This window comes from Pan paniscus, chromosome 5, assembly GCF_029289425.2.
Source record: "Pan paniscus chromosome 5, NHGRI_mPanPan1-v2.0_pri, whole genome shotgun sequence".
Lineage (NCBI taxonomy): Eukaryota > Metazoa > Chordata > Mammalia > Primates > Hominidae > Pan > Pan paniscus.
This window is the reverse complement of record NC_073254.2, coordinates 150,053,155-150,076,739: the sequence shown is the minus strand read 5'-3', so window position 1 is coordinate 150,076,739 and position 23,585 is coordinate 150,053,155. Positions and strand designations below refer to the sequence as shown.

Below are 23,585 nucleotides of genomic sequence, written 5' to 3'. Positions count from 1 at the left end.
AAAAGCACAGAAGAAACCCAGAGGTGAAGCCATTTTTATTCTAATGTATGCTATTTTCCTTTCATAGCTACTTTTTCAGTCCTACATAAATTTTTATCATGTTCCTCTTTGGAAGTTAGAAATGTTTTATTGCAACTAAACATGTAGTAACACAAATGTATACAGACACATATATATTTTCAAATTCCCACTAATGTAAAAAAGAGATAAAGAATTACTATTCAATTCAAAGCAAAAAATATCTCATTTCCAAACTATTTTAAGTTGGGAAAGGCAACCCAATCTGTAACCTCAATTACATACCTAAGTAATTTATGCAGATAAAAACCATTCCAAAATTCAAAGATCAAAGAGCATAATATTTAGTAAAAGTGGAGAAATTCCAGAGCACTTAAACAATTTCCATTGCATCCTAACTGCATGTTGAGGAAGAAAACACACTTTTCGTTTTCAGACAATTAACAAAAAATTATTTCATGTCAGTAGCTGGAAGTCTAAGTAATCCTCAAAGTACATTCCATCCTAAAAATAATTAGTTTGTGCTCATAAAAGCACAAAACTCGAGTTAAAAGAGATCAATTTTTTTCTTTTCTTTGTATTTTTAGAACCCAGGATCTTTTTAGAACCCAGGATCTTTTTTAGAACCCAGGATCCTTCCTGTTTGTTCCCTAGACATTTGGCATCGAAAAATGAATGTGGCGAATTCTTCTAGACTCTCCCCTTACTTTTTTTCCACATGAATGTTTTCAAAGGCAACGCATCTTATGTCAAATCAGCAACTTATACCTTTAAAACACTGTAATACTTATGAGACCACAAAAATAAACTGACATTCACCTATTTTGTTCAAATCAGGCAAAAGCTTTAAAAAAATCCTCCCGAAATAAACCTAACTTTAAAAACAAAATATTCTCATTTCAACAGATTCTAGTCATTGTTTTAGCGTTATTTATTAAGAAAAGGCCTGGAGCCCAGTTATCGCCCTAGTAGTGCCATCATCATAGCCCACCAAGCACAGAAGGAGACAAACAGGTTTGATTCAGGACAGATTTAGACTGTTTCCAAAGTTAGTTTTCTCATCCACTCACCCATTCAAAATATGTATAGAAAATCTTTACTGTTTTTGAAATTTTTATGTAGAGTCAGGGGTCTTGCTATGTTGACCAGGCTGGTCTCAAACTCCTAGGTTCAAGTGATCTCCCACCTTGGCCTCCTAAATTACTGGGACTACAGGCATAAGCCACCATGCAGGCCCAACAATTTTAAGTAAAACAAAAACCACCAATTTACAGTAAATAGGAGGAACAGAAGAACACAGTAAATAAGATGAGGTTTCAATCAACAAATCAAACTGTGAGACTCAACAGTACAAACAACCTGGTGTCTTTAACAAAAGCTACAATCAACGAGGAAGAAAGGAGAGGAATAGGAATCTGTAAATTAAATGAGGTCAAGCAAGGTAATCACAAAGTGTACACCTTATTGGACCTAAAACCATCAAGCTAAAAATAAACAAAAATCCCACTAAAACAATAGGGAGAAATATTTAAGTATGTTAGTAATATCATAGTTATTATTATATTTTTAAAAATAAAAATAATTCCTCTCTTTAGAAGATATATACTGAAATGCTCTGATATCTGTCATTGGTTTTGAAACAATCCCGGAGTTGGGATTTTAGGAGTAGGAATACAGAGGAAACACACTGGATATAAGTCGATAATTGTTGGTGCTGAGTAAAGGTTGCAGCAGGGCTGCTCTATTATTCTACTTTTGTATATGTTAGAAATTGACTGTATTTCAATGAAAAACTTTTATTATAAACTGAATATAAAGATGTCCTATAAGGAAAAATTATGCTCTGCAGAAAAAAGCTGGGAAAAACAAACAAAATATTCAAAAGCACAGTCATGCCTTGGTATCAGCAGGAGATGGTTCCAGAAGCCCCTTTGGACACCAATATCTAAGGATGCTCAAGCCCCTTTTACAAAATGGCATAGTAATTGCATATAACCTACACACATCTTTCTGTTTACTTTATCTCCCTTATACTTTAAATCATTTCTAGATTACTGATAATACCTAATACAATGTAAATGCTATGTATTTACACATTTATACAATTATTTACATAGTTATACTACATAATTGTTATACTGTATATTTGTATTTGTATTATTTTTATTATTGTATTGCTATTTTTCTTTTTTTCATATTTTTGATCTGCAGTTGGTTGCATCCATGGATGTGCAACCCACAGATACAGAAGGCCAACCGTAGTTGGGTCTGTGTAATTTAATCATGGAACTAACTGTCTACATTTTTTAAAAATTCTGCAAAAAGCATAGGTAACATATAATAGAAAGCATTTTAAAAATATGAATAGCAAATGAATTTCAACATCTCTTCTTTTTTAAACAATGCAAGTAAAACTAATGAGTATCTAAGAATCCCATCTGAGAAGTAATGGAAATTATCAATGTGTCTACTGAATGTTTAAATAAATGGATACTAAAAAATTAGGTCAAAAAACAAACCTCCCTGACATTTAGCAATATTTATATAAGTTAATATTCACTTATCCTATAACACAAGTTGTATTTTATAAAGATATCTGTTACTTCTCTAAAATATTCTCAATTCAAGTGTACTCTAGAAGGAACTAAACACTTTAGAAATGTCTTTTACCAGGAAACTGAATTACAGCAATCAATGAACATGAATTTGGTATGAAAAATCCTTATTTCAACTGTTTAATCAAAATATAATGGCTTTATTATAATTATTTTATAATTATATAATTGTAAAATATGTTGCTTTTACAACTTTGTTCAGGATATCTAAAAACTGCAAGGATTAAAAATAATATTCTTCAATATATTTTGTAGTCAGCTATTACGAATGTTTAAATTAGCTGGTGGGCATGAAAATAAGAAGGGAAGATTAAAATACGTGTGAACATATGTTGGGAATGTGGAGTGTGCAGACTGTACTTCCATAGTAGGAAGTCAACTAAAATACCAATCACAAAGCAAAATTAAAGGATGTTATTTAAAATATATCCCATATGGAACAGGTAAAAAATTAAAAACCTGTAATAGGAAAAAGTGGGGCAGAACACTGTTTTTTTTTGTTATAAGCGTTGCACTATTACTGTTTTTAAACCATTTACTTGGATAAACATTAAATTTTTAAAAGCACACAACAACAGAAAATGTCTCACCAATAGTCATAGCTCTCATCCCAGTTGTCAAAATGTACCAGGAAACGATTGTCCACCATATCTGTTACCGTAGCAACACAGATGAATGAGGGATTCTTTTTGTCTACTGCCTCAAGCTTCATACCAACTCGAAAGCCCGATGGGATCACTGTCTATGGAAACACACAGATTTAATTAGAGATAAGCACACACTTAACAACCGCAAGAACTGCACACTCTCTGCACCTCCTGCTCAAAGGCCCAGCATCCACTGTTGTATTCACATAATTTAAAAATCATATGCCAGTTTCACAGCAGGGTCGCTTTCCAACAAGCAGCAATAAAAAAAAAAAAAAAAAAAAGTCCTACTGCTACACCCAATTAGCTATCTGGGCCTCAAAACGAAAATATCCATCACCTCACAGAATTTAAAATAATTAATTTTAACATGTGTTTTGATGCCTTAATTAGAAAACTATAATAGGTAGGCAAATTTTATTCACCATATAGTTCACATTTTGTCCTTCTTTTCTTGATTACAGACTTAACAATGAAAATTATTCACACAAAATATGCACTTAATCAAGTTAAAAATGTGCATGAGTCAGTACAAATTCACTCCCACTTCCGAAAATATCTCTCAAAAGAGTACTCTACCGAAAGTAGGTCATCTTCATATATGAAAGGCTGCAAATTATTACAACTTTTACTCAACACTACAGATATATTTTATTCCTAATAGCAGCAAAAGAATTGGCTGTTGATGTACACAGCTATTCAAAATAGTTGGTAACTTAAAGAAATCCATAGATAACCAGTCATTCAGAACATGAAACAAAAACAATGAAGTTCTGTAAGAGTTAGTGCTTAAGGTACAGTAATATATAAAATCTCTTACAATCTTTTGTGAGGAATAATATCTTAATCTATCTATCTCTACATATTATAGACTAGTATATCTAGATACCAATTATGCAAATCACAACACACTACAAGTCATTCCTTCCCTAAAAACAAAACAAAACAAAACAAAAAACAAACAAAAACCTCTGTTAGACTCAATTATACGGATATTATTCTAACTACTTTAGGCAAAATAAATGCTATCTCTCATTTTACTATAATTATACAACTATCATTGCAAAAATGTAGACAGCCGTGTATCTGAAAATGTTAGAATAAGTTGTGTCTGAATGGATAGAAAAGACACTAATGCTATACAGAAATCTTTACTATGCATTTAAGTACTGAAATTTATCCGAGTTCTGATCATAAATGTTTGAGTATTCTGAGGTAATCTAGAAATGGAAAAATTAATTGTCTCTTAGATACGAAATGGAGAGCCCAAGATTAAGTTGTATGCTGGCAATGCATAGAATTTAGGAAGACCGTTCAAGGCAGTTAATCAAATCCCTGACTGAAGTCATCATCAGAGAACCAGACAGGGATTAGGAAACTTGGAGCAGAGACAGCAGGCTGCTAAGTTTTCCACCCAACTGACCTTCCTCCCTGGGATAAGTTTTGACAGAGAATACCAACTGACAATGCACTGTTACACTTCGGCAATTACACTATCCTCTCAATTAAGATGTTTTAAAATAATAAGCTGGCCCATTAACACTATTAGTAACCTAAACACACATACGCATGCACACAAACACAATGTGTCAGTTCTGTAATCCAACCTGGTTTGTGTTTGATTAAATCAGAAAACATTTCAGCCATTAGATTGATGCTCTCAAACCAACTGGTTAACACTGTTTCCCAAATGAAGGATTTTTGGAGTGAGGAGGTTTCTCCTGCTCTTGATATTTATTTATTTCCATTTGAAGGGAATGCTGTTAGTGAAACATTACTGCTTCTCCCCACTGTCTCACTCACTGCTACCAGCCTGGTGACTCTGGGAAGGGGGAACTGATCATACTAGAGAGAAAGCTGGGCTGCAGGGTGCACAGTTTCCACTCTGCTCCTCAAGGGTCTAGTGTTCTCCAGGCTTGGGGGATGGGCGTGAAAGGCAAATTAAATCTCTTCAATTCTACGGCTCAGAATCAAGCTTATTTGTCTGCAGATACAAGCCATGCGCGTCCTCCAACTCAGCTCTGACCATCTGTAAAGATGGCATTTTGGTTTTCCACTGGCTTGCCCTTTATTCTTTCCAATTAGATCAGAACTTGGGAAAAGAAAAATGTCATGGATCAAGTCGGCCAATGAAGGAACATGTTATGGAAAGCAGGAATACAGGTCAAGAAGTAGAAAAGACACGCACATCCAGATTTTGTTTTTGTTTACTGTAAACAAAGCTATAAGCTAGAGTGAAGATATGTCACAGTCTCCAGTGACCTCCTACACGTAAACTGAAACAGGGCTACCTTCATCTGGCTATGTGAATCCCATTTGAACAGCACTCCCATATAAGTGATAATAACAATAAAATATCTCAGCCAATTTAATTTTTTATGCATCTTAATTGTACATCTCACCTGAATCTTGTACTATCTTGTCTTCTACTATGCAATAAAAGAGACAACCATAATATGGCTATAAAACATATTTGTTCATGAAGATTTTAAGCTAATTTTAAACTTTAATTAAGATAAGAGTACTCTATTTACCAAGGCAATAAAATTTATTATAGTTCCTTGTTATCACTTGTAATTGATCCTATGAGACACTCAAAAACCTTCTTCCTTTGAAAGAAAACGTGTTTCCTATGTACTTACTATATTCTGATTTTCAAATAATGACTTAGGAGCGGCTTGAGCTTTACATGTCTTAAGATAGGTCTGCCAATTGAATTCTTCTTCTTTATACCCTAGAGTAAGCACATATGAACAGACTGATTCAAATACCACAATATTTTACACTTAGTTTTCCAGTCCCACTTTTATCTCTAACATGCCAAAATCAATCAAATGACTTTTTAAATAAACAAAATTTAACTCATAATTCATAACTATGTATATTTTGACTATGTTTATTTTCAACAAACTGTATTATTATTTTCCAATTCTAAATGAATGGTAATGGATATAAAGAAAAGGAATAAGGAAACAAATATGTATTATACCCAGGACACTTATTATCAGGGTATTTGTACCAGTATTTAGGTAGAATTCCTCAGCGGTATAGATACTGAACTACAATAGTCAAAATTCTTTATTTTTCTCTCACCTAGTCTATTTTGGGAAGACTAACTTATAGGAACAAGTGGAAAGGTGGAAATAATAGAAATGAAACAGGTAAAATCTTTTTGGCCTATCACTTCAAGAAGGACAATTTAAGGTTTATGAAGTAAGGATGCTGGTAAATTACAATAAGGGAAATGTCCTCCCCTTAATTTTTACAATTTCATTGAAGTTAACATTTCCTTTAAAAAGGAAATTGAGCATCTTATTTTATCTGCGAATATGCTTTATTTTACATTCATTAAAGTCCAGAAAGCAGCATGAAAAAAACAGCTAATAATTTACCATATATAAGAGATCAATTCGTGAAAAGGCTTACAGATTTTCTTCTTCACCCTCACTTTTTCTATGCTATTTTGTTGAATCCTTCAGCTATCTGAAAATACCACGCTGCCATTATTTTTTCACTTAAAACAAAGGGATGGCTAATGCATTAAAGTCCTGAGACAGGCCAAAAATATCAACCCAGTAACCTGAATTTTTGACATAAACAAAAATCAATGTAATGATTGAAATAGAAGGGAATAAGATATTACTAAATATGGCCGGGCACGGTGGCTTACACCTGTAATCCCAGCACTTTGGGAGGCCAAGGTGGGCAGATCACTTGAGGCCAGAAGTTTGAGACCAGCCTGGCCAACATGGTGAAGCTCTGTCTCTAATAAAAACACAAAAATCAGCCAGGCATGGTGGCAGGCACCTGTAATCCCAGCTATTCGGGAGGCTGAGGTAGGAGAATCGCTTGAACCTGCGAGGCAGTGGCTGCAGTGAGCCAATATCACACCACTGCACTGCAACCTGGGCGACACAGCAAGACTCCGTCTCAAAAAAAAATTAGGGAATACTTTAGGGAGACAGTGAAAAAGACGATATCTGTTATTCTTGAACTTTGATATAAACATGAAATAGGAAAATCACTGGGGGACTATAATATAAAATACTCAAATATAAGAAAAGTAATTGCTATGAGTTCAACCCCCCACCTAAGCAAATTTTTAGTGTTACAGTCTTCTTGCCAATCTCCTAAATATTAAGATCTATACGGTCAAGCATAATTTCTCAGGATTTTCTATATAATGAAAAACTGATTTGAAAAATTAGTTTAAACCAGTTAACACTAAACTTAGTTATATAAACTAATTTAAACTAATTTTTCAAATCAGTTTTTTCAAAGATGTATGTATTTAATAATAGAAATTTGCAGGTAAACATTATTTGTAGTCAAAGTTGAGTATCATGCAAATGTTATTTTACATGAAAATAAGCATATGAACATACTTTATTTTCCTAAGCTGGATTCTACTTTTATTTCTTTAACTTTAATAAACGTGGTTTCATCATAAATAATAAGGTTAAATTTGTGCCTATCTGAATTTTCATAAAGTCTGAATTCTTAACAATTCTAATGCAGCATGTAAGAAAATGAGTTTTTACTGAATTTAAAATATAAAACAAAAAGTGACAAAACCTTTTGGAGGATGGAGTTTGTGGCTGGTTTTCTCACACCACCCAACTGGGTGGATATCCAGAGCGTCTGCATTCACCCAGAAGTCATAGCAATCAGAATACCCATCAAAGTGAAGCTTTATCCGGTATCCACAAACCTGAAACAGGTAAAATAGGTTGAATTATTTTTTTTAACTCAGAATATTCATATATATATATATATATACACATACATACACACACACACAAAAATAAACATGGACACCAGGCATGATATAGTCTTAATGTTAATCAAACCACCCACATTAACAGTAATAAAACAACTAAACAAATAACCAGAATCTAAAGACGAAAGCTATTAAAGTGGGAAGAGCTGAGCTGTGGCATTCTGGCAACATTCTCAGTTACATTACAAGCACACGGATAGGGGGCAAAGCATAATATCCCACAAGTGCAGGTCCTTTCTCCACTCCCTATGTTGTACCAAGATGTGTCCCCAGGGTAAGCTGGAAGGCACACCAGCACAGCACACTCAGCTCTAGCATGGCCCCAGAGTGGACGGTCTGCCCTGCACTGAAGGCTGCAGACCACAGCTGGTGCATATGCACAGAAGTCAATCTTTTTTTCTCCACCAAAGCTGGGTTGGAAGAAAGAAAGAAAAGCGTCTCTCCTAGTTTATTACTTGGATGAGACAGGCTCCTAAGAATGCTAGTAAGAATGTACTCTGTATAACACATGTCATACATATGCCTACAGGGCCCTACTTAGAGACATTCTGATTTAGAAGGTCATATAGGCTTACGAGACCTGAGGTGGATCATACCCTGCCCTGGATTCTTAGAGAGAAGGTTCAGCCCCTCAGACTTCTTCCCACTAACACAAGCAGATGTGTTCAAGTAGAAACACGTACCACGCCAGACCTCTACCCGCTCCAGGAGTGTCTGTGCTGCAGAACCCTGAATGCTGAACTTAGACCAGAGTGCAGAGCCAGGGCAATCAATCCTCAAATAGTGAGGTAGCTGTACAGTTACTGTCATGGAAAGTTCTCTAAAACATATAGTTAAAATTCAAGTGGTAGAACACATAACACAGAATGAGTTAGTTTATGAGAAAATTAGACGTGGGGGTCCACATGTATTTATGGGTATATGATTATGTATACATATGTGTATTATGTGTGTATACATATACATAAGTATATGCGTTTATATACATACATTAATATACACACATATGCATACATATGTAAACACATAGTAAAAAGAAGTCCGGAGGTATATTTGCCAAAATGTTAATAATGATTTCTTCTAGGAAGTGGTAGTGAAAAGGAAGGGGCAAAATGGGAATGATGGACTTTTAATATTTTCTCTTATGTATCAGCATTTTTTCAATTAGAATGTATTGATATACCACATACATCAAATTTACAACTAAGCTGACTCCCCCCCAGAGAGAACAGAGTCTCTCCATACAGCTGAGACTGGAATCCCTGGGAAATACAATCTCTCAAGTAAAGCAGGAGCTACCCCCACTCCCTACAGCCACCCCATGCAAAGAAGGCTGCTTCTCTCTTCTCTCTCACAGTCAGCTATATCTGGCTGATCCTAAGAGCTCAGCCCTTTAGTAACTTACAGCCTCTAGTTCCTTGTGGGCACACCATTCTGAGCTTCTGCTCCCTTGAGCCAAGCTCTCTCTGTTCTCCCCATAGTCTCTATCTCAGGCTCACCGGAAAGCTATGCTTTAAGAAACAATCTCCTACATCCTCACCCTCCTTGCCCACAGTCATACCTAGCTCGTCCTTCTCAAGCCTTTCCCCAAGGGTGCTCATGTTCCCAACTCTACCTCCCATAGACACAGGACGGGTTGCTGCCTCCCACCACACCATGGATCCTAGGCCAGTTCTCCCCTTCCGAGGCTCGAGCCATGTGGCTGAAGCAACTCTCCTCCTCTTCTTCCCCCATGCTAACCACCCAAACACTTAGCCCTGGCTTATTCTCTTCCTTTCCATCTGAGTACTTTCGTCATCCATATGGAAGACTTATCCAATACCCTGGCATTTTGACTCCCTTCCTCTCTACTTCAAGCCCTCACTCCCATGAATCTAGTCCCCAACAAGAACTGCTCTGCTTCTTAGTATTAAATTTAAAAATCCAACCCTGGGACACATACTCCTATTCCAGTCTGCAAACCCAGTTACCCCCAGATGCCTCTTCCTCAATCTCAACAGAAACTCTAGTCTCACACTGATCCCTCTACTTCCTCCCTAGCAGCTCTCCTCACCCCAAGCCTTCCTTTCCTAGCAATCATTTAAAAAACATTTTCTTGCCAACATTTTAAAATTTCTGCCCTGATATCCTTTGCAAAATATTTGCCTGGTGACATTCTATCATTTCAGGTATCCATCTTGTCTCCACTAACCAAGTCTAGTAAATGGTGATGGGAAGGAAAAAATGACATACCGCCAGTCTTCATTATTCACATACTGTATTCCACATTTGTGAAGTCATCTACTTGCTACAATTTATTTGTAACCCCAAAATAATACTCGCAGTGTTCGTGGACATGCACAGACTGACAACACTTTTGAGTCACTCAACACACATGTTCCCAGCTGAAGTCAATCAAGAAGGCGCTTTACCTTCCTGTTTCAGTTCTCGTACTGGGAACAAGTGTCTTTTGTGTGGTCCATTTAGTGCCACATGTTCTACATTTTTGTGCTTTTCTTGGGTGATGCTACAGTTTAAAATGGCCCCTGACATAGTGCTGAGGTGTTGTTTAGTGTCCCTAAGTGCCAAAAGGTTGTGATGTTGCCTTACAGAGAAGATACTTGTGCTAGATAAGCTTCATCAGGCAGGAGTGATAGTGCTCTTACTTGTGAGTTCAATTTTTAATGAATGAACAATATACATTAAATGAGGTGTCTTTAAACAGAAACACACATAAAACAAGGTTACACACTGATCAGTAGACAAAAATGTGACCAGAGGCTCACAGGAAGCTAACCCTCTATTTCCCCTAAGAGCAATGGTTCCACACAAGGTAATTTGTGGAGCGTAACTACTGCGAATAATGAAAATGGACCAACAAAAATCAACTCCACCTGAATGCTGGGCTTTGCCACTGCCTAGCAATTCTCCTAGATGGTCCTGTCCAACTCCCTCTCCCATTCTTCACTGTGGTCTTTTCAAATCCCCCTCCTTCTCCTTCAGCTTCTAATCCCACTTTCTCCATCCTCACTCTCAGCCAGTAATTTGCCTTCTAACCCAAAGAAGGTTTCCCAAATGTGTGCCTCCAAACAGAGAAGCCTCTCTGTATCCACGAGCCCTACTTCTTCCTGCTCCGCCTTCCTGTTGTAATGCAAGAGACTCCTCCTTCTGCCTAAGACTTGGATCTCCACATATACTCTGGGTCCCATCTTCTCCCAGGCCTCTTCTCTGAATCTTCAAATACTCTACTCCCTAGTGGCTTCTTCAGAATTCAAATACTATGTTATCTTACCATTGCATTGCAAAGGGGTGAAAAAAAACAGAAAAAAAAAAAAAAAGAAAGGCAAGAAGGGAAGGAGGGAAGGAGGGAGAGAAAAAAGAGAAAATTAATATAAAAAGGAGCAATAAGCATCAAAAATTTAAATGTAACTTATATGTCCATACTTTTCACCTTGCAATTCTATAGATAGATCCTAGACCTACTTACAGAGGTAAGAGGATGCTCACTGGACCTTTTTTTTTTTTTTTGAATAATGAAAAAATGAAGATCACTCAGTTGTTCAATATGAGAGCAGTTAAATGAATTAAAGTCAATTCTATAAAATGGAGAACTACCCAATGTTTAAAGAATATGTATGCCAGGTGTGGTGGCTCATGCCTGTTATAGAAGCACTTTGGGAGGCCAAAATGGGAGGACTGCTTGAGCCCAGGACTTCAAGACCAACCTGGGCAACATTGCAGGACCCCATTTCTAAAAAAAAAAAAAAAAAAAATTTAGCTGGGCATCAGGTGGTACACGCCTGTGGTCCCAGCTACATGGGATGCTGAGGTGGGAGGATCGCTTGTGCCCAGAAGGTTGGGGCTGCAGTGAGGCCATGTTCACGTCACTGCACTCCAGCCTCGGTTACAGAGACGGACCCTGTCTCAGAAAAAAAAAAAAAAGTGTGTGTGTGCGCGTGTGTGTCTGTGTGTCAAAAACAAAATGCAGTACATATTTTTATACACAGAGAAAACATCTGGAAGGCACACAGTCAACTGTTAAGGGTCATGCTCTCTGGGATATGGAATATGGGAGGAAGGAAGGGGGATCTGAAACAGGACTTTTATTAATATGCACTCTTACACTATTAATAGTTGAAGTTTTCATAATGAGCAAACATTACTTTTATAATAAAAAATAGGGGAGGTAAAATAAATCTGCAAAAACCAAAAGCTGAAAAACAGACACATATCATAAAAATTCCCTTTCTCTTTTATAGCTAAACTTCTCAAAAGCAGTCTATACTTATGGCTTCCTCACAATGATTTTGTAAAACTCAATTCTGTCCCCAAACACTCCAGTTGCCGTGGCGCAAGACACAATTCCCTCATGCTCCTTGAGAACAACCACAGCATCTGACACTGCTGCTGCTTCTCCACTTCAACTGCCTGCTCTCCCTGGTTCCTACTGCAGGCCCCTCTCCTGGTTCCTTTCTCTGTCTCTCGCTGTTCCTTTTCAGGATCCTGCTCTATTCTTTCTCCTGCACCCACCTCTTACATGATGGTATTCTTCAGGGCTAGCAACTCACGCCTTGCGCTCTTGCTGGGCAATATCATCCACTTCAAAGGACAAACACAAATCATCCACCAAGAAACTCTGACCCTCCTCTTCCAACTCAAAAGAGTCTAACAAAAACTTGAGTCCAGGAAGGAGAGAACATACAATGTCTGATCAAGTTTGAGAGTGTCAGTATTCTCACTGTAAATAAAATCTACACAAATGTTCCACAACAGTTTTCTGATATGAGTAAGAGAATCCAGTTATTTCCTTTCACTACATATTACATTATTACAAGCTGCAAGTTCCTTTAACACTCAATGCCCTCAGGTTTCTCATCTGAAAAATGGGAGGGAAAGGGTTCTGCCTCAAAAGGTTGTTTTGAGAACTAATAAAAGCTAACAGATGGGCTGGGCGTGGTGGCTCACGCCTGTAATCCCAGCACTTTGGGAGACTGAGGCGGATCACCTGAGGTCAGGAGTTCGAGACCAGCCTGGCCAACATGGCGAAACCTCATCTCTACTAAAAATATAAAAACTAGCCAGGCAAGGTGGCACGTGCCTGTAGTCCTAGCTACTCGGGAGGCTGAGGCAGAAGAATCACTTGAACCTGGGAGGTGGAGGTTGCAGTGAGCCAAGATTACACCACTGCACTCCAGCCTGGGTGACAGAGTGAGAGTCCATCTCAAAAAAAAAAAAAAAAAAAGAGCTAACAGATGAAAAGTACTTGGATTAGCCGCTGGCACATAGTATGCCCTATGTAACCGTATGTTATCATTGACTGAGGCTGTCATTATCCAGCACATGGTACTGTGTTCTGCAGAAGCCAACCTTCTTACAAGTTCACTAGGTAATTAAAGAATAGTATAATACCTCAAACTAGGACATAAGACTATCTTATTCTTTTGGGAGGAATTTTTAAAATAGATATACCTCTGGCTCAAGGGAGGGAGCAAGGAGAAGGCTAGCACAGGAGGAAACACATTTTTTAAAGTACTCTCAGTAATATATGTATGTATAATTGACTTGGTCATTTTTTCCTGAAAAATTTCATACAGATACTTTAAAATACTAAAAAAAATAAAATAAATAAGTATCTGTTGGTCTATTCCTTATGTTAAGGAACACAGTATGGCAAAGCCTATAGAATCAGACAGACATGGGTTCAAATCCTGGTTCGACCACTTTGAAGCTGTGTGGTCACAGTTTTTAAAGTACTCTCAGTAATATATTAGACTGAGATATATATTCATATATTTGGCTTGGTCATTTTTTTCCTAAAAAATTTCACAGAGATACCTTGAAATACTAAAAAAACACACACACACACACACACAAGTATCTGTTGGTCTGTTCCTTATGGCAAGGGCTATGGCATCAGACAGACACTGGTTCAAATCCAGGTTCTACCACTTTGAAGCTGTGTGGTCTTATATCCATCACTTCATCACTCTGAGCCTCAGTTCCCTAACCTACACAACAGAGCTTGAGAAAAACCACAACATGCACAGGATTCTTAAAAAGATTAAATGAAATAATGCACACAAAACAGTAAGCACCATGCCTGGCATGAAATACAACCAATGGCAGTTTTTCCTCATTTTAAATCCCCATAATCACCATTTTATTTTAAAAATAAAGGACGAGGCAAAGCTTACCTCCGCGACGGTGAGGACACAGTACACAGACTGATGCTCGGGATCCACGCCTTCTAATTTCATGCCAACTTTGAATCCATTTTTGTTATATGGAAAGGATTGATGCTAAAATGCAAAATGACAGCAGTTTTAGTCCCTTATCCCAAAGCCTATTTAAAGATGTAAATAGTTACCATTTTAAAAATAAAGACTATTTAACCAAATACATAACTTCTAAAAATCCAAAGAAAAAGAAATCAATAAATAACCCACTGAAAAAATGGACCAAGGCTATAAATAGGTCCCAGGAAAGGAAATGTAATGCCATGTACCCTTTGTCTTTTACATATTTGAAAAGATGCTCGACCTCATGCAGAAGAGACATACAAAGTAAAATTACACTAAGATATGTTTCACCTATCAGGCTGATAAAGATTAAAAAGTTGGACAACACTGTGTTGGTAAAGCTGTAGGAAAACAGACACACGCATACATCACTAGGAAGAATGAAAATTGGTACAACTTCTAGCAATTTCATAAAATCAATCAAAAAATTCTTTTTGATACAACAATTCTAACTCTAGGAAATTGTCCAAGAGATTCTCACACATGTGAAAAATGACTGGTATAGAAGATTATTCAGTAAAGCATATAGCAAAAGATTTGAAAGTATACATGTATGTATGTGCAAATCAATAGGGAGGAACGTAAATTATTACAGAACAGGCCTAAGATGGAATACTATGTATTGCTATAAAAGAATGGTAAAGAGATTCATGACTCAGATAGAATCATCTTCAAACTGTCAAGTTAAACAAAAAAAGCAAAGTCCAAAAAGTATACAACATATGTTACCATAAGGGAAGGATCTGTGTATATATATATTGCTTATATGAACATATAATTTTCCAGGAAGGGAATATAAGCACTGGTAACACTGGTTACTTCAGGAGAGGCAAATCTGGTGCCTGGGGGGCAGGGCTATGAGAGACATTCTTTATACTATTGTAGTACTTTTATATTTTGAATCACATGCATTCATTACTGATTCAAGGAATTAGCTACATTTAAGCTTTTTTTTTAATGTGAAAAAGTCTCTTCTCTAAAGGACCAAAGCTACAGAAAATAATTACAGAGAACAAGTTTATATGTAATTACTACTATATTTAAATTAAATATTCTTAATGCAGATGTAATCGTCCTAACATTTACTATTCATCACTTTTTAAAAGCTTGCTATGTTCATACCTACATAAAAATATATCTATGGCAAATTAATTACATACCACGATTAAATATAATGAAATAATTTAAACCAAGGGTCAGCAAACTCCAGTCTGTGGGTCAAAGCCAGTGCACCATGAGTTTTTGTAAACAATCTTACTGGAACATAGCGATGCCCAATTGTCTACCTATTCTCTATGGCTGTTTTTGTGCTACGACGACCTAACTGAGTCGTTGCAACACAGACCACGTGCTCTGAAATGCCTAACATATTTACTATCTGGCCCTTTACCAAAAAAGTTTACCAACCCTTGTTTTTTTGTATGTGTTTTGCTTGTCTGTTTAGAGACAGGGTCTTGCTCTGTTGTCCAGGCTGGAGTGCAGTGGCAGGACTGTAGCTCACTGCAACTTTGAACACCACGCTCCGCTATATTTTTAAATTTTTTTTTTTTTAGAGGCCGGGTCTCACTATGTTGCTCAGACTGATCTCGAACTCCTGGCCTCAAGTGATCCTACTGCCTCAACTTCCCAAAGTGATAAGACTGCAGGCAGGCATGTGCCACCACACCAGGACCCCAACTCTTGGTTTAGTCCAGGGACATCAACTGCTACTCAGAACTACATCTGATATCTATATTGTTAACTGATTTTAAATCACTTATGATAAAACACTTTTATTACAGCTAATATAATATAGTGACCCATTTTTAGATGTTTTGCTGTGATAATATGTAAATCGTAGTAACTCATTTTTAATCTCTCAAAGCCACAATGTTGACATGAAATTTCCTAACATTTTTTCTTCATCTGCTAGTTTTTCGTGGTAGTATTAGTATCCCTGTTAAAATTCATGATCGCAAGCCCATAAGATGCTGAGAGAGAAGAGCACACTTGTGTCAGTGTGCACCCACACATGTAGCACATGTGTGGCACATGGGAGGTACGCACAAGTCAGTGTTCACTGCCCTCCATATAAACACACGCATGAAAACTGTATGCTGAGAAAATGATCCCAAGTCAAATTTCAGTGGAAACAACAATCGTAATTCAGGCTGGTATCCCAGCTCCTGCGCCCTTACAGATCATGTCTCTAGAAGGGCCCGTACCTCCTTGAACAGCTTCGCCGGCACTGCCACCGCTTTCTCCTCTTCCAGGTAGGATGCCCAGCACCACGCTTTCTTTCCTTTAGGAGGCAAACCTGAAAGGCAAGCAAGACTGAAATGACAGAATTTCCAAATCTAAGCCAGCAGTGATGCATCTGTGAACTCACACATCCCTGACTGATACTCTGCCTGGCTCTTCTCTGACTTCCAGGACTGGTATCTCTGTCTCTCTTCCTGGCTCGTCTTCCCAAGAACCAAGATAAAAAGTGAACTGTGGTTTGCACCTACAGTGAGGAGGGTAGAAGATGGAAGTGGAAGTACTTAGAATAAAGGAAGAAGACAGCAGGAAGTCAAAACAAAACACTACCACGGAAGCTACAGGAAGGGAGAGCTTCTAGAAGCAGGATGCTCAAAAAATGTTCCCTAAGAGATCAAGAAGTTGAGGACTGTGGAAAGGCCAGTGCATTGAGTGGCTGCTAATCTTGAAAAGGAAGGAAAACAATCAGTATAGTGAGAAGCAGATTTTTAGGTGCAAAAAGAATACATAAGTGATAAAAATAATAGAGGCAGTTAATATTAGTTTTATATATTTTGGATTAATTTGACAAATACTGGAAATGAAGGAAAAATGTAATAGCCTGATGGGTAGCAAAGCTGAGAGAAAGGTACTTTGGGGATGAGACTGGAACAGGCTAAGGTAGAGTATACAAAGAGAAGAAAAGAATCGGAAAACTTAAGGAAAAAATGTGACTGAAGGAACAAGGTCCCAGAAGAGCCAGGGGCCTGGAAGTTCATCTGGGGTAAAAAAGAAGGGCAGGGGAAATGATGGTGAAAGAAACAGACATTTGGAGGCAGAGTGCAGAGGAACTGAGGAACTTACACCCTTCATCTCAGTGATGTAAAATAGAAGGTCATCTCTGAAAAGACACAAAAGTTAAGCTGTGTGCCTAGGGCAGGTGGGGCTATTTCCAGTTTTTTGAGGAATTAACAGAACAAGGCTAGAATGCACCCCGGCACTGAGGAGAAGCACCTGGTTCATGGCCCTGGTTTGTCGGGACAGTATGACTGACTGTGCAGGCTGCAAGCTGAGGCAGGCAAGGGGATAGAGCCTTGTGGGGGACATCCCCCAGGGCCTCTATGGAAGTGACCCAAGGTCCACACAGAATAAGCAGAAAAGTACATCAAGACAAATACTAAAGGGAAGGGCTTCAGGGCCAGTTTCCTCCTGGAAATAAAATGCTGCCTGAGGAACAATGAAACAAACAAAAAAAAGGGCCAGGCACAGTGGCTCATGCCTGTAATCCCAGCACTTTGGGAGGTAGACACGGGCAGATGGCTTGAGGTCAGGAGTTCGAGACCAGCCTGGCCAATATGATGAAACCCCATCTCTACTAAAAATACAAAAATTAGCCAGGCGTGGTGGTGCACACCTGTAATCCCAGCTACTTGGGAGGCTGTGGCAGGGGAATCATGTGAACCCAGGAGGTGGAGGCTGCTCTGAGCCGAGATTGCGCCACCATACTTCAGCCTGGGTGACAGAGTGAGAATCCATCTCGAAAAGAGAGGGGAGGGGAGGGAAGGGAAGGGAAGGGAAGGGGAGGGGACAGAAGGGAAGGGAAGGGAAAAGAAGACAGAAGAGATGAAAAGAGAAGGCAAAAAACAGGTTCCACGCCAGGAGCTCATGTTTTGAGAGGGAACATTAAAAACCTAAAACTGTGGGAAATGAACAAGAACAGAGGTTTTATAGAGAAGCAGAGGCAGGAAACACCTACTTGATGAGGGGAACAGAGAGAGAGAGAGAGAGAAAGAGAGAGGGAGAGAGGGATGGAGGGAGGGAGAGAGAGGGAGGGAGGGAGGGAGGGAGACAGGGAGAGGCGGAGACAGAGAGGGAGGGAGAGAGGGAGAGAAGGAGGGAGGGAGAAAGGGAGGGAGAGAGGGAGACAGGGAGGGAGAGAGGGAGGGAGGGAGGGAGGGAGAGAGGGAGAGAGGGAGGGAGGGAGGGAGGGAGGGAGAGAGGGAGAGAGGGAGGGAGGGAGGGAGAGAGGGAGAGAGGGAGAGAGGGAGGGAGAGAGGGAGAGAGGGAGGGAGAGAGGGAGGGAGGGAGGGAGAGAGGGAGGGAGAGAGGGAGGGAGGGAGGAAGGGAGGAAGGAAGGAAGACAGTTCTCATGCTTACCCTGAAACCACTTGAAAGTTATGAATTTTCATTTTTTTCCTTATCCTCAAAATCTCAAATCTTTTTTGACCAAACTGAATCAAAGAAAATCCTGAAGTAATACTTTAAGTGGCATGACTAAAATTTCCACCTGTGTGAACCATTTCCAATTTCATAAAGTTACAAGTAAGACTTTATTTTCATCAGCTCACCCTGCTTTAATACAGCCGAATCCCCTCGTCTTTTCCTCCGTGCTCTCTGCGAACCCCTCAGGATTCTTACATCTTGTTTGTTCTCCTACAAAAAGAAAGGAAAATTATGACTTTAAAGTTCAAGAAATTGGCACCAGTGAATAGTTAGAGAGCTGTCAGAAAGCACTTTTTCTGTTGTTCTTTTCTTCAGTTTTACTTTGTAACTTTTAAGGAAAGTAAGAATATAGTTCATCTGAAAACTGTGTTGCTTTTGGCCTGAGGTTATTACAAAATAAGACCGTATCCATGTGTTACCAGTTGGAAGGGCATGGACACCGCTCCCCGCTCCTTGAAACACTTTCTGCTCTCAGCTGCGTGACCACTCCGCTCTGATTTTCCTCACGCCTTACTGGCCCCTCTTTGTGTACTCTGCTGATGTCTACTCCAATCCAGTTCCCTTCTCTACTCTTTCTAGTCCCTTTCCCTGGGTTTTCAAGGTCATCTTATATAGGCCAGATACTCCCAATCCACATCCTCAGCTTCCTCTCCCTGACTCCATGTGGCTGTAGACAAATGCCTACTTGGGATCTTCACCTGGATGGTTAATCAGCATCTCAAACCCATCATGGCCAAAGGACCCTGTGTTCTGCACTCCACCCTCATCTTCCCATTCTCAGTAAGAGACAGGATTATCCAGCCAATTGTTAAAGCCAAAGTTCTAAGCTTTATCCCCGATTTTTCTCTTTTCCCCACACACTCTGACAACCCTACCTCTAACATTGATTCCCAAATCCACGGACTTCCATCATCTTCAGCCTTCTTACGTTGTCTACTGCAATAAACTCCTAACTGGTTTCCCTGATTCCACTCAGGGCTACAGTGGTCATTTAAAACATACATCATATCAAAGCATTCCCTTGTCTTAACTTTCCAGAGGCTTCCCCTGACACTCAGAATACAATGAACACCCTCGACTCTTCTTTACCATAAAACCCTACATGCCCTGGACCCCACGTACCTCTTCAACTTCATCTTACTCCACCCTCTCCTAAACCAGTGACCAGACTTCCTTTTATTTCCTCGAACAAAACATGCTGTGCAAGTTCTTACCTTAAGGAGTTTCCTCTGGAAGTTCTACTACCCAGAAGACGCCTCACTCTCAACTTCACATAGCTGACTCCTCTTCATTCATCAGATCACACTGTTCATGCCATCGTCTTTGAGAGGGCTCCCTGACAACCCAACCTAAAGTAGTCAGCCAATCCTAATGCCCTATTTTAATTCTCAACGTAGCACTTATCACGAGGTGACATTTCTCCTGTTCATTTTGTTTGTAGATTAAATACCCCCTAAACAAGAATGCAGTGTCTCTGCCAGGAGAGACTCTATGTCATCTATTTGTCTTACGCATCACTGTATTCTCAGCTCCTAGAACAGTGACTCCCAAGTAACAGTTGTACAATACCGATCTCAACGGAAACACTTCCAGATCTCAAAGTTCCCTTTTCCTATAAAACCATTAATAGATGCCTTTAGGAATATGATATTTATGTTTTAATTCACACATTTTGAATGGCTTTTCCCCAAATATACCTGATACCTGTGTGCCATTTTTTAACCACTCAGATAGTTTTTTTTGTTTTTTTTTTGAGACACAGTCTCGCTCTGTCGCCCAGGCTGGAGTGCAGTGGTGCAATCTCAGCTCATTGCAAGCTCCGCCTCCCAGGTTCACGCCATTCTCCTGCCTCAGCCTCCCAAGTAGCTGGGACTACAGGAGCCTGCCACCACGCCTACCTAATTTTTTGTATTTTTAGTAAAGAAGGGGTTTCACTGGGTTAGCCAGGATGGTCTCGATCTCCTGACCTCGTGATCTGCCGGCCTCAGCCTCCCAAAGTGCTGGGATTACAGGCATGAGCCACCACGCCCGGCCCACTCAGATAGTTTTATGAGATCTGTCTGCAATTTAATGAAATGAGATTGGCATTGTGTTGTCAAGAGGAATTTAAGATTCATCTACAAGACTGAAGGTTTTTAAATGTTCCCTTTCACCCTAGCACTAAATTTCAGGACATCCCACTTTTTCACCCTGAGAGAAGGATACTATTGTTTATGATTCCCATTTTGAGATCGGGACAGCAAGGCACACAGAGGATATGTAACTTACTGACACTAACACAGATAGTCCTGGAACCCACATTTGAACTCAGTGGGCTCCAGAGCAGTGCTTGTGACTGTGATGCTACCCACTAAAGATGCATCCCTGTGCTCCTGGTGTCAGGCAGAGGCACTCACCATTTCATCATCTCTCTCTTCTCCATCCTCCTTGGGGTCAGCTTTCAGAGATAATTTCGGTTTTTTCTTCCGACTACACTTAGGATCTTCTTCCTCATTGTCTTCTTCTACGTCCCTTTCTTCCTTCTGATCTCTGTTGTGTTTATAAACCCAAAATAGTGACAAGAGACAATACCTATCAAACATCTACTGTTGATTATCAATGCAACAATCATTAAAAAAAAATCACCCTGCAAAGGAAAAATCTTTAACTACCAGGAGAAATCTGTAGGCATGAGAATATCATATATCAGGAACACTGAAAACAACTATTACATATGACATCTGTCTGTCAGGGCAGAAAATGAAAATTACCTTATATATTAATTTCAAAAGGGGGCCAGCAATATGTATGAAATAGGTTCTAACAAGTTATTTGTCTGTCACATCTACCATCTATACTAATAAAAGAATTGATTATTTAGAGATATTTGTTTTCAGGGTCAAACAAGGATCTAGCAGTTATTAAGAATGACAAATCCAATTGAAAAAAGGCTAAGTGTAACATTGTGAAACATCAGTTATCCAAGAAAAACAAGACAGTTCCAGTTGGGCACAGTGGCTCACACCTTTAATCCCAGCATTTCGGGAGGCTGAGGCAGGCGGATCATGAGGTCAGGATATTGAGACCATCCTGGCTAACATGGTGAAACCCCGTCTCTACTAAAATAGAAAAAACTAGCTGGGTGTGGTGGCGTGCGCCTGTAGTCCCAGCTACTCGGGAGGCTGAGGCAGGTGAATTGCTTGAACCTGGGAATGTGGAGGTTGCAGTGAGCCAAGATCGCGCCACTGCACTCCAGCCTGGCGACAGAACAAGACTTCATCTCAAAAAAAAAAAAAAAGAAAAATAAAACATTTCCCAAGCCTGTGCTGATTAAAATACATGGGAAATGCCACTAAAATATAAATGTCCAGTCATTTCTTTGTAGTATACAATGATATGCAAGAAAAACACCTTCTTGGTGATAAGCTGAACTTTGTCAGACTGTCCCCAAATGGGAAGGTCACACACCACTACCAGTTACAGCTGATGCCTCTGTCTCATAATCATCAGTCCACACCTTGAGATCATCAGTGACCCAACTCACTACACTCTTCCCTATGGCCACTTCCACTCAGCTGATTACGAATCAGTGGAAGCTTTATGCCATAGGTGGAGTTTTAACCGAGTTACCTAAGAATTCCCAAAATATAAACAAAACTATGTTTCTATAAATGTCAGTGTCATCGAAATGTGTATATAGCCCAGAAAAAACTAAATACTCTTAGCTGAAGACAATCAAATGAATGGAAATGGAAGACTGAAGGCAGAGGCAGAGGCTGTTTTGCAGGCAGAATATTAGTAATACAACTCAGACCAGGCATGACAGACGTCACCAGGTCCCATATAGGGGTTAGGGCCCATGTGGCCCTAAAGGAAAAGTCTCTGGGAAAAAGGTATCAATAGGTGATCAATGTCCGAGAGCATAAAACTTCTATATTCTCAGGCAACGTGACTTTGGAATCTAAAACTCAATTTATAGATGGAATGGGGCAAAAACCTACTTATCTTTGATGTGCCGAGCACAATTCTGGCTGCAATAGTTTCCTCCAGAAAGACACTCATCTACGTTGCCATACTGACAACAGTTCTCACAGAACTGAAGCCCTTCTACTTTCACTGGATCCTTCAACCTGAAAGGCATCCCAGTCTTCTCTGAAAAGACTAGAAGATGAAAAGAAGAAATGCAAATTACAACCATGACAGAAGACATTCTAAAATACAATCAAACTTTTTCTTCTAATAATTTTGTTAGCAACACAATAAAGAATAGTGTTTGCTGAATGAATGAATGATCAAATGATAGTGTTTTGGGGGGTATGGGCTCTGTAAAAATCACTCAAGTCATTCAAATAATGAAAAAATATTCTGCAGAAAGGATAAAAGCTTGCCCAAGGCTTTTTCTACAGAGTTCAAAGTAAAATGAAGAAAATTTCACTAGTCACTAAATTCAGAAGACGCATATATGGATCTATAGAAACTTCTTCTATATTTGTATCTTTCAGAAAATTTCAAAGGATCTTCTTTTATTTCACATTTATAATCTTTTGATGAATGATTTTGTTTTACTTAATTGGCTAAATCAACATCTCATCTATTACGCTTTCAATGTAGTACATTTCCTGACTCATAGCTATCCAAATTGTGTAGAAACTTGCATTTCCTTTTGCCTGAATTGTTAGGCTAATCATTCATTCAGCCAACAGTTATTAGGCACCAATTTATTCTAGACATTAATAATGACAGTAGAGACCTTGCCCAAGAGAGCTCACAGTCTAGAAGAAAAGAGAGGCAAGAAAACCAGTATTTATAATAAAATGTGATACATGCA

At 38.9% G+C, this 23,585-nt stretch overlaps 1 protein-coding gene across 8 annotated transcripts in view; it reads right to left on the bottom strand.

Moving 5' to 3' along the window:
* Nucleotides 1-23,585, bottom strand: part of L3MBTL3 (L3MBTL histone methyl-lysine binding protein 3) — a 123,372-nt gene that overhangs the window by 67,435 nt on the left and 32,352 nt on the right. For all 8 annotated transcript variants that reach the window (XM_003827644.6, XM_003827643.6, XM_057302591.2 and 5 more), the window contains 8 exons: nt 22,759-22,918; nt 21,175-21,307; nt 18,904-18,988; nt 16,543-16,634; nt 14,234-14,338; nt 7,856-7,991; nt 5,923-6,014; nt 3,224-3,375 (listed from right to left, as the gene is read on the bottom strand). In XM_003827644.6, coding sequence (XP_003827692.1) covers nt 3,224-3,375; nt 5,923-6,014; nt 7,856-7,991; nt 14,234-14,338; nt 16,543-16,634; nt 18,904-18,988; nt 21,175-21,307; nt 22,759-22,918 — 955 coding nt within the window. The remainder of the gene's footprint in view (nt 1-3,223; nt 3,376-5,922; nt 6,015-7,855; nt 7,992-14,233; nt 14,339-16,542; nt 16,635-18,903; nt 18,989-21,174; nt 21,308-22,758; nt 22,919-23,585) is intronic.